Source organism: Bison bison, unplaced genomic scaffold (genome assembly GCF_000754665.1).
Source record: "Bison bison bison isolate TAMUID 2011002044 unplaced genomic scaffold, Bison_UMD1.0 scf7180017864062, whole genome shotgun sequence".
Taxonomy (NCBI): domain Eukaryota; kingdom Metazoa; phylum Chordata; class Mammalia; order Artiodactyla; family Bovidae; genus Bison; species Bison bison.
In genome coordinates, this window is record NW_011494634.1 from 510,003 (window position 1) to 522,023 (window position 12,021).

The 12,021-nt window shown below is 36.9% G+C and overlaps 1 protein-coding gene across 1 annotated transcript in view; it reads left to right on the forward strand.

Annotated features, from left to right (window-relative positions):
• Nucleotides 1-8,395: 8,395 nt before the first annotated feature.
• The window catches only part of LOC104985925 (olfactory receptor 9K2-like), an 8,176-nt gene continuing 4,550 nt past the window's right edge, over nucleotides 8,396-12,021 (forward strand). Inside the window, exon 1 of the mRNA XM_010836316.1 lies at nucleotides 8,396-9,323. Within this exon, the coding sequence (XP_010834618.1) occupies nucleotides 8,396-9,323 (928 nt within the window). The remainder of the gene's footprint in view (nucleotides 9,324-12,021) is intronic.

Below are 12,021 nucleotides of genomic sequence, written 5' to 3' on the forward strand. Positions count from 1 at the left end.
ACAAGCTGGAATCAAGATTGCCGGGAGAAATATCATTAACCTCAGATATACAGATGACACCACCCTAATGGCAGAAAGTGAAGAGGAACTCAAAACCCTCTTGATGAAAGTGAAAGTGGGTAGTGAAAAAGTTTGCTTAAAGCTCAACATTCAGAAAACGAAGATCATGGCATCCGGTCCCACCACTCCATGGGAAATAGATGGGGAAACAGAGGAAACAGTGTCCGACTTTATTTTTCTGGGCTCCAAAATCACTTCAGATGGTGACTGCAGCCATGAAATTAAAAGACGCTTACTCTATGGAAGGAAAGTTATGACCAACCTAGATAGCATATTCAAAAGCAGAGACATTTTTTGCCAACAAAGGTTCGTCTAGTCAAGACTACGGTTTTTCCAGTGGTCATGTATGGATGTGAGAGTTGGACTGTGAAGAAAGCTGAGTGCAAAGAATTGATGCTTTTGAAGTGTGGTGTTGGAGAAGACTCTTGAGAGTCCCTTGGACTGCAAGGAGATCCAACCAGTCCATTCTGAAGGAGATCAGCCCTGGGATTTCTTTGGAAGGAATGATGCTAAAGCTGAAACTCCAGTACTTTGGCCACCTCATGCAAAGAATTGACTCATTGGAAAAGACTCTGATGCTGGGAGGGATTGGGGGCAAGAGGAGAAGGGGACGACAGAGGATGAGATGGCTGGATGGCATCACTGACTGGATGGACATGAGCTGGGTGAACTCCGGGAGATGGTGATGGACAGGGAGGCCTGGAGTGCTGCGATTCATGGGGTTGCAAAGATTCAGACACAACTGAGTGACTGATCTGATCTGATGGGACCAGATGCCATGATCTTTGTTTTCTGAATGTTGAGGTTTAAGCCAACTTTTTCACTACCCACTTTCACTTTCAACAAGAGGCTTTCTAGTTCCTCTTCACTTTCTGCCATAAGGGTGGTGTCATCTGCATATCTGAGGTTATTGATATTTTCCCGGCAATCTTGATTCCAGCTTGTGCTTCTTCCAGCCCAGCGTTTCTCACGATGTACTCTGCATAAAATTTAAATAAGCAGGGTGACACTATACAGCCTTGACGTACTTCTTTTCCTATTTGGAACCAATCTGTTATTCCATGTCCAGTTCTAACAGTTGCTTCCTGACCTGCATATAGATTTCTCAAGAGGCAAGTTAGGTGATCTGGTATTCCCATCTCTTTCAGAATTTTCCACAATTTATTGTAATCCCCACAGTCAAAGGCCTTGACATAGTCAATAAAGCAGAAATAGATGTTTTTTCTGGAACTCTCTTCCTTTTTTCATGATCCAGCAGATGTTGGCAATTTGATCTCTGGTTCCTCTGCCTTTTCTAAAACCAGCTTGAATATCTGGAGGTTCATGGTTCATGTATTGCTGAAGCCTGGCTTGCAGAATTTTGAGCATTACTTTACTAGCATGTGCTGCTAATGCTGCTAAGTCACTTCAGTCGTGTCTGTCTCTGTGGGACCCCATAGACGACAGCCATACAGGCTCTGCCATCCCTGGGATTCTCCAGGCAAGAACACTGGAGTGGGTTGCCATTTCCTTCTCCAGTGCATAAAAGTGAAAAGTGAAAGTGAAGTCGCTCAGTCGTGTCAGACTCCTAGTGACCCCTTGGACTGCAGCCTACCAGGCTCCTCTGTCCATGGGATTTGCCAGGCAAGAGTACTGGAGTGGGTTGCCATTGCCTTCTCCGAGCATGTGAGATAAGTGCAACTGTGCAGTAGTTTGAGCATTCTTCGGCTTTGCCTTTCTTTGGGATTGGAATGAAAACTTACCCTTTCCAGTCCTGTGGCCACTGCTGAGTTTTCCAAATTTGCTGGCATATTGAGTGCATCACTTTCACAGTATCATCTTTCAGGATTTGAAATAGCTCAACTGGCATTCCATCACCTCCACTAGCTTTGTTCGTAGTGATGCTTTCTATGGCCCACTTGACTTCACATTCCAGGATGTCTGGCTCTAGGTCAGTGATCACACCATCGTGATTATCTTGGTCATGAAGATCTTTTTTGTACAGTTCATCTGTGTGTTCCTGCCACCTCTTCTTAATATCTTCTGCCTCTGCTTCTGCTTTGGTGGTGGTGTTTTAGTCATTAAGTTGTGTCTGACTCTCATGACCCATGGACTTGTAGCCCACCAGGCTTGTCTGTCCATTTCCAGGCATGAATTCCGGAGTGGGTTACCATTTCCTTCTCAAGAGGATCTTCCTGACCCACATCCCCTGCATTGTAGGCAGATTCTTTATTGTTGAACCACCAAGGAAGCCCATGTATTTTATTTTCTTTTTTAAATTTATTTTAATTTGAGGCTAACTACTTTACAATATTGTGGTGGTTTTTGCCATACATTCACATGAATCAGCCATGAGTGTACATGTATTCCCCATCCTGACCCTTCCTCCCACCTCCCTCCCTATCCCATCCTTCAGGGTCATCCCAGTGCACCAGCCCTGAACACCCTGTCTCATACATAGAACCTGGACTGGCAATCTATTTCACATATTATAATACACATGTTTCAATACTATTCTCTCAAATCATCCCACCCTCACTTTCTCCCATAGAGTCCAAAAGTCTGTTATTTACATCTGTGTCTCTTTTGCTGTCTTGCATATAGGGTCATCGTTACCATCTTTCTAAATTCCATATATATGCGTTAATATACTGTATTGGTGTTTTTCTTTCTGGCTTACTTCACTCTGTATAATAGGCTCCAGTTTCATCCACCCCATTAGAACTGATTCAAATGTATTCGTTTTAATGGCTGAGTAATACTCATTGTGTATATGTGCCACAGCTTTCTTATCCATTTGTCTGTTGATGGACATCTAGGTTGCTTCCATGTCCTAGGGAAACCTATGTATATATGTGTGTGAGTGATATATGTGTGTGTGTGTGTGTGTATGTGATGTGTAAACTTATATATGTTATATATATATATATATATATACACACACACACACACACAGTTTATATATATATATATATAAATTCACACTGTTCTCAAGTGCGCACAGAACATTCTTAAGGCCAGATCACACACTAGACAAGAAAACAAGTCTCAGTATAATTAAGAAGACTGAAATCATATTAAGCATCTTTTCTGACTATAAGAGCATGAGACTAGAAATCAACTATGGGCTTCCCCCGTGGCTCAGTAGTAAAGAATCTGCTTGCAGTGAAGGAGATACAGGAGATGTGGGTTCAATCCCTGGGTCAAGAAGATCCCCTGGAGTAGGACATTGCAACCCACTCCAGTATTCTTGCTGGGAAAAAATGCCATAGGCAGAGGGGTTTGGCAGGCTAAAGTACATAGGGTCACAAAGAGTCAGACACAACTGACTGAGTGGCTGAGCATGGATGCATGCAGAAATCAGCTATAAGAAAAAAATCTACAAAAACATGTGGAGATGAAGCAATATGCTACTAAATAACCAATGAGTCAGTGCAGAAATCAAGAGGAAATCAAAAGTAACTAGAGACAAATGAAAATGATCATCAGTGATTCAAATTATGGGAAGCAGGAAAAGAAGTCCCAAGAGGGACGTTTATAATGGTACAATCCTACCTCTGGAAGAAAGAAAAATCTCAAATAAACAATCTAATCTCATATCTAAAGGAACAGTGAGGAAAAAAAAAAGGAAAGAAGAAATATAAATTAAGACCAGTACAAAGTTAGTAGTAAGAAAGAAATAATAAGGATTAGAACAGAAATAAATAAAATCAAGACTAAAAAACAACAGAAAGAACAACAAAACAAAGATCAGTTATTTGAAAAGATAAACAAAATTGATAAACTTTTAGCCAGACTCATCAGAAAAAAAAGAGAGAGTGAACTCAAATATATAAAATCAGAAGCAAGAGAAAAATTTACAAACCACGGAAATACAAAAAATATTGTGCTCACTGCAAGTTGTGTCTGACTCTTTGTGATCCTTTGAACTGTAGTCTGTGAGACTCCTCTGTCTGTGGTATTCTCCAGGCAAGAATGCTGAGTGGGTTGCCATGCCCTCTTTCAGGGGATCTTCCTGACCCAGGGATTGAACCCACATCTCCTGTGTCTCCTACACTGCAGGCAGAATCTTTACCTGCTGAGTCATTGGTGAAGCCCCACAAAGAATGATAAAACATTAATAAGAACAGTCATGCCAATAAAATGAACAAATTCCTAGAAATGTATAATCTCCTAAGACCAAATCAAGAAGAAATAGAAAAAATGAACAGACTTATTGTCAGTAACTTTAATCAGTAATAGCAACCTCCCAACAAACAGAAGTCCAGACCAGACAGCTTCACAGGTGAATAATAGCAAACATTTTAAGGAGAGTTAACACCCATCCTCCTAAAACTATTCTAAAAATTGAAGAAGAACAACTTTCACATTCATTCTATGATGCCAACATCACCCTGATGACAAAACCAGATATGACACTACAACCAAGATAAAAGTCAACATCACTGTTGAACAAGATGCAAAAATGCTCAACAATATATTAACAAAAAAAAATCAACAATGTATTAAAAGTATTACACACCATCTTCAAGTGGGATTTACCCCCAGGATGCAAGGATAAGTCAGTGTTACCAATTCAGTGTGATAGCCTCATTATTAATTGATGATAAAAGTTATATGATCATCTCACTAGATGCACAAAAACCTTTTGACATGATTCAACATCCACTGTCACTGAAATGATCAACAATGAAGATCTAGATGGATCATATCTCAACTAATAAAGGGTATATGTATTATATATATGTGTGTGTGTGTGTGTGTGTGTGTAAAACAACTCCCAACCAAACTTATGCTTAACAATGAAAAGTTGAAGGTACTTCTTCTAAATTAGGAATAAGCAAGCTGATCAGACAAGGAAAAGAAAAATAATCCAAATTGGAAAGAGAGAAAGAAAGCGTCAGTACTTGCAAATGGTATGTTACTATACACAGTCAATCCTAAAGTTGCAAAAAAAAAAAAAAAACAACTATTAGACTTCATAAATGAATTCAGTAAAGTTATCAGATAAAAAGTTTATACAGAATTCTGTAGTTTTCTATACACTAACCATGAACAAGAGATTTTAAGAAAAATACAATTCATAATTGCATCAAAAATAATAAAGTATTTAGGTTTAAATTTAAGGAGATATGAGATCTGAACTTGGAAAAATGTAAGACACTGATGGAAAAAATTGACGATAACACAGAAAGATACACCATACTCATGGATTGGAAGAATTAGTATTGTTAAAATGACCATACTAAGCAAGGCAACCTACAGATCCAATGCAATCCCTAATAAAATGCTAATTGTATATTTAAAGAGAACCTACAGAACTATAGCAGAACTATAGTTCTAAAATTTTTATGGAAACACATGAATAAAAATTCCCAAATAGCCAAAACTATCTTGCAAGAAGGACAAAACTGGAAATATCTTGAGCCTTTATTTCATACTATACTACAAAGCTAACTAATCAAAGACAGTAGAGTACTGGCACAACAACAGACACATAGATCAATGGAACAGAATAGAGATCCCATAAGTAAATCCAGGTTTCCTGTCAATTAATCTACAATAAAGTAGGTAAGAAAAAACAATGGGGAAAAGGCAGGTTCTTCAATACATGGTGTTCAGAAGAAACCTGCATAGCTACATGCAAAAGAATCAAATTTGTTTATTTTCTCATACCATATACAAAAATAAACTCAAATTGGATTTAAAACTTAAAATAGGATCTGAAACCATAAAACTCTTAGAAGAAACCATAGACAGTATGTTCTTTAACATCAGTCTTAGCAGTATTTTTTTCAATCTGTTTCCTCTGGCAAGAGTAACAGAAGTAAAAAACAAATGGGACTGCATCAAGCCAAAAATCTTTTGCAGGGTGAAGGAAACTGCCAATGTAATGAAAGGGTAGCCTACTGAATAGGAGAAAATATTTGCAAACAATATATCTGATAAAATGATGATATCAAAAATACATAAAAAACTATTGCTACTCAACTTCAAAAAAACAAAACAAACAAAACTACAACCTGATTAAAAAACAGGTAGAGGATCTGAATAGCCATTTTTCCAAAAACTATACAGATGACCAACAGGCCTTCAGTTCAGTCACTCAGTCGTGTACGACTTTTGCGACCCCATGAATCGCAGCACGCCAGGCCTCCCTGTCCATCACCAGCTCCCAGAGTTTACTCAAACTCATGTCCATCGAGTAGGAGATGCCATCCAGCCATCTCATCCTCTGTCGTCACATTCTCCTCCTTCCCCCAATCTCTCCCAGCATCAGAGTCTTTTCCAATGAGTGAACTCATCGCATGAGGTGGCCAAAGTATTGGAATTTCAGCTTTAGCGTCAGTCCTTCCAATGAACACCCAGGACTGATCTCCTTCAAAATGGACTGGTTGGATCTCCTTGCAGTCAACAGGCCTTAACTAACCTTATTTAATATTTTCCTGTTTAAAATATCAAATCAACCTTCTCTTCCTAAACTGATTAAGTTTTACTAATACTGAATTATAATAAAAGAGAAGCTCTGGTCCCACATCATTTTTGCTATCTATACACTAACAAAAACCCAGAAAAATTCTAAACATAATTTTTAATTTAAAAACTGGTTTTAAAAAATAATATTAAAATTAACTGATAAAAATATTTTAGAAAAATGACATTCTTATCAAGTTGGGCTTACTAAATAGAGTAGTATGTCTCTGATTTTAATGTAGTCTTTTAGTCACACTGCACTTTTAAAGGAATTTTTAAAAGAGATCCTAATCTCATAAGTATTTTTGCTAAAGATAAAAAGTTAATTGTATGAATGTTACCTTTCTCTTCAGTATATTTTTTAACTGTTTGGTATTTAAATATAGGAGAACAGCATTAGTAACCATAATCTGTCTTTGAATTTGTGTTTTAGAGAGCATTTGTCATATCCTGAAACATAGGTATATCAAGATATACAGGTAATAATTTGAGGTGAATTTTTCTCTTTTTCCCTTGTTTTTGACTATTATTAGACTATTTGTTTGTACCTAAGGTTACTTCAGTCCTCATGGACAACAGCCCAAGAGTCTTCACTTATGGCACCATAATTGACTTTACGATTACTCCTCTCCCAATAGAATCCATCACAGAGGATGAGCAAAAATTCTATGCTGAAATATCGTGAGGAAGGTTTCTCAGGCTTTAAATAATTAACATCATCATAAACATCACTACCCATACTCTAGCTCATGATCATGGACTCTGGACGATGCAAGTTGTGATGGTCTTTAAATATCCATGGTTACCCAATTATATTTATCTTAAAACACCTAAGGTTTAACAGAATTCAGGATAGGAATTTCCCTTTATGTATATCAGTGAAGTTTACTTGTATTATCTAAACAGTGAGATCTCTTGAATTGATGGAGCCTTGGTAGAAAGTCATTCACTGCAGTGTAAGGATTGGAATATTCACTACCTTCTTTTTCTGCCTCAAAAAGAAGTTTAAATGACTGTGATATTTTTTAAATGAGTGTTAATAGAAATGAAATATTTATAATGAGGCAATAAAAACATATATATTGGGAGAATGGCTTTGACCTGAGAAAAGGAAAATATTTGAAAATTCCATTAGAAAACTTTATCTTCACTTAGTGATTTTTGGATGTTATTAATTATGCCAATAATGTCTATTTTATTGTATTTTCAAAGATGGCCTACATAAATAAGGAAAATGAAACATAGTGAGCTAAAATAAGGTAAAAATATTTTCAATTTATTTACTACTGTCATGTAATGAATCAAACACTAACTTCATTCTCATGAGGACTGTAAACACTATCATATAGAGTACACTGGAGAAGGAAATGGCAACCCACTCCAGTGTTCTTGCCTGCAGAATCCCATAGATGAGGGAGGCTAGTAGGAGGCCGTCTATGGGATCGCACAGAGTCGGACACGACTGAAGCGACTTAGCAGCAGTAGCATAGATTACATGAGATACTTCTATTTTAGATAATGTGCATACTACAATTTTAGAAGAAGAAAGCCTCTAGCTATAAATATTTTAAGAATAGAAATTTAGAATGTGAGTGATTTTAGGCAATAAAATAGGCTAATTTCTTGAAGAAATCCCTGCCAGTTATGATTTAAATAAAATAACCAAAGAACATTTTTCACTGCTTAATAGAATAACAGTTTAAGAAGCATAATGACATCTACTTCAAATTCTTGCATCTTCCTGACATTAAAATTGTTTTGTATGCAGTATCTTATTAAGCAGTAAATAATTTAATTCTCCATTTAAGAAAGTATTACTAGCACTAGAATCAAAACCACAGTTTCATTTATTTTGCCTTTTGCCTCTCAGCAGATTTCTGCCATGGGTGACAGGGAAACAAGCAACCTCTCAGAAGTGACTGACTTCATTCTTGTCGGCTTCAGGGTCCTCCCAGAGTTCCACATCCTCCTCTTCCTGCTTTTTCTACTTGTCTATGCCATGATCCTTCTAGGGAACATTGACATGATGATCATTATTATGACTGATCCCCAGCTGAACACACCAATGTATTTCTTCCTAGGCAACCTGTCCTTCATTGATCTCTTCTATTCATCTGTTATTGCACCCAAGGCTATGATCAACTTCTGGTCTGAGAGCAAGTCCATCTCCTATGCAGGCTGTGTGACCCAGCTCTTTCTCTTTGCCCTCTTCATTGTGACTGAGGGTTTTCTCCTGGCAGTCATGGCTTATGACCGCTTCATTGCCATCTGCAACCCACTCCTCTACTCTGTGCAGATGTCAACACATCTCTGTGCTCAGTTGGTGGCTGGTTCCTATTTTTTTGGCTGTATCAGCTCAGTTCTTCAGACCATCATGACATTTACTTTACCCTTTTTTGCTTCTCGGGCCATCGACCACTTTTACTGTGATGAGCGTCTACTTCAGAGGATTTCTTGTTCTGATCTCTACATTCCTAATATTGTATCCTTTTTCCTATGCAGCATTATCATTTTGCCTACCATAATTGTCATTATTGTGTCTTATATATGTATTGTATCCATAGTTCTAAAAATACGCTCCACTGAGGGGCAAAAGAAAGTCTTCTCCACTTGCAGCTCTCACCTGGGAGTCGTGAGTGTATTGTATGGTGCCATCATCTTTATGTATGTCATCCCTGACAGATTTCCTGAGCTGAGTAAAGTGGCCTCCTTGTGTTACACCCTGGTTACTCCCATGTTGAATCCTTTGATTTACTCTCTGAGAAACAAAGATGTCAAAGAAGCTCTGAGGAAGATCCTGGGGAAAAAAAGCTATTTTTATTTAATTCTATATTAACTGAAAATAGAATTAAGTAAATGTAATATTCTGAAGATGCTGAGCTTTATAATAACTTAGAGAAGCACTGATTCAAATCTTTTTTAATATTAATTTATTTATTTTAATTGGAGGTTAATTACTTTACAATATTGTATTGGTTTTGCCATACATCAACATGAATCCGCCACAGGTATGCACATGTTCCCCATCCTGAACCCCCTCCCACCTCCCTCCCCATACCATCCCTCTGGGTCCTCCCAGTGCACCAGCCCCAAGCATCCAGTGTCATGCATCGAACCTGGACTGGCGATTCATTTCATATAAGATATTATACATGTTTCAATGCCATTCTCCCAAATCATCTCACCCTCTCACTCTCCTACAGAGTTAAAAACACTGTTCTATATATCTGTGTCTCTTTTGCTGTCTCGCTTACCATCTGTTATCTTGCTTACCATCTGCTGTTATCGTTACCATCTTTCTAAATTCCATGTATGATTCAAATCTTAAGAGACTTTATTTGTTTTAATCCCATAAATGAAGAATATATACTTTGGAAGATGTATTTCAACCTAATCAGAATACATACATCAGTAAGATGGACTATATTTTGTCTGGCTGTTGATTTTGGAATGGAGTGACTTTCTCTGTACTTCCTTTTGGATAATGATAATGGTTTCCATGTAATTTGTTTTTACGACATATATATTCCAACTTTACTTCTGACTCTCAGAGGCTGTTGTTTGGGATGTATTGTTTATCTTGAGTCAGTACCATATGTTATATATATATATATATATTCAGTAGAGGTAACACAGTCTGATGTATTAAGAAAGACAGAACAAAATACCAGATTTGCTAAAGAATTCTTTGGGAATGTCTAGTGAGAGAATCAGATACTCTGCAGTACACAGTCTCAAGTGTGAAATGTAAGTAAATCTTAATTGTCCAGAGGCTAAATGAGTGGCACATTTATCTCATGGTTTCTCTAGCTTGAATAATTATTATTTCTTCCCTTCATTTGAATATCTACTAAACTCGTAAATTGTTTTTTAAAGTTGTACTTTTTCACAAGGAAACTGTAATAAAAATAAACAAGAGTAAAGATAATTCATATTTTGTTATATATGCCTTAGTGAGAATTCATTCATCAAATTAATACTTATTGAATTTGTATATACTCTGTGCCCTATAAAAATTCCCAATTTCAAATGATTTCTGTACTTGAGCTCATGCTAATTGATGGAAAAAATAGCTAAATAGAGAGCTATTAATAACATGTCAAATGGTAAACCCATTTAGTAAAGTGAGTGAAAGTTCCTCAGTAGTATCCGACTCTTTGCAACTCTATGGACAGTCCATGGAATTCTCTAGGCCAGTATACTGGAGTGGGTAGCCCCTCCCTTCTCCAGGGGATCTTCCCAACCCAGGGATTGAACCCAGATCTTCCACATCGCAGGCAGATTCTTTACCAGCTGAGCCACAAGGGTAGAAATTACAAAGACAGAGCAGCTTCTACAGATGAGTGATATAAATGATAAAGGAAAAATTCATAAGTAAATTTGTAAACATAAATGAACTTGAGCAAGGTGAAATAGAAAAGTTTCTGGGCAAAGGCAATTAAATAATGATATGTTAAACTTCCAAAAATTTAATTCCTGATATTAATGTAAAAGAGAGGGACTGAGATTTAAGACTTAAAAGGAAATTCATGGAAATTGTGCACATCTATATAAGAAGACAAGGAGGTTGGTTTATTTTCTGCACCCACAGGGAAGCACTAGGGATTTTTCTTCAAAGAATATATTGTGTTCAAATCGACATTTTAGAAAAATCACGTTGGTAACTTGTGGTAGATAAATATTCATAGAATATGATAATCACTATCTTATGACAGTGGAGAGAGGGAATACCTTTAAAATTACAGATAAGTTGCCCATAGGTGTGTGGGTTTATCTCTGGGCTTTCTATTTTGTTCCATTGATCTATTTTTCTGTCTTTGTGCCAGTACCATACTGTCTTGATGACTGTGGCTTTGTAGTAGAGCCTGAAGACAGGCAGGTTGATTCCCCCTGTTCCATTCTTCTTTCTCAAGATTGCTTTGGCTATTTGAGGTTTTTTGTATTTCCATACAAATTGTGAAATTCTTTGTTCTAGTTCTGTGAAAAATACCATTGGTAGCTTGATAGGGATTGCATTGAATCTATAAATTGCTTTGGGTTGGATGCTCATTTTCACTATATTGATTCTTCTGATCCATGAACATGGTATATTTCTGCATCTATTAGTGTCCTCTTTGATGTCTTTCTTCAGTGTTTTATAGTTTTCTATATATAGGTCTTTAGTCTCTTTAGGTAGATATATTCCTAAGTATTTTATTCTTTCCGTTGCAATGGTGAATGCAATTGTTTCATTAATTTCTCTTTCTGTTTTCTCATTATTAGTGTATAGGAATGCAAAGTATTTCTGTGTGTTGATTTTATATCCTGAAACTTTACTATATTCATTGAGTAGCTCTAATAATTTTCTGGTGGAGTCTTTAGGGTTTTCTATGTAGAGGATCATGTCATCTGCAAACAGTGAGAGTTTTACTTCTTTTCCAATTTGGATTCCTTTTATTTCTTTTTCTGCTCTGATTGCTGTGGCCAAAACTTCCAAAACTATGTTGAATAGTAGTGGTGAGAGTGGGC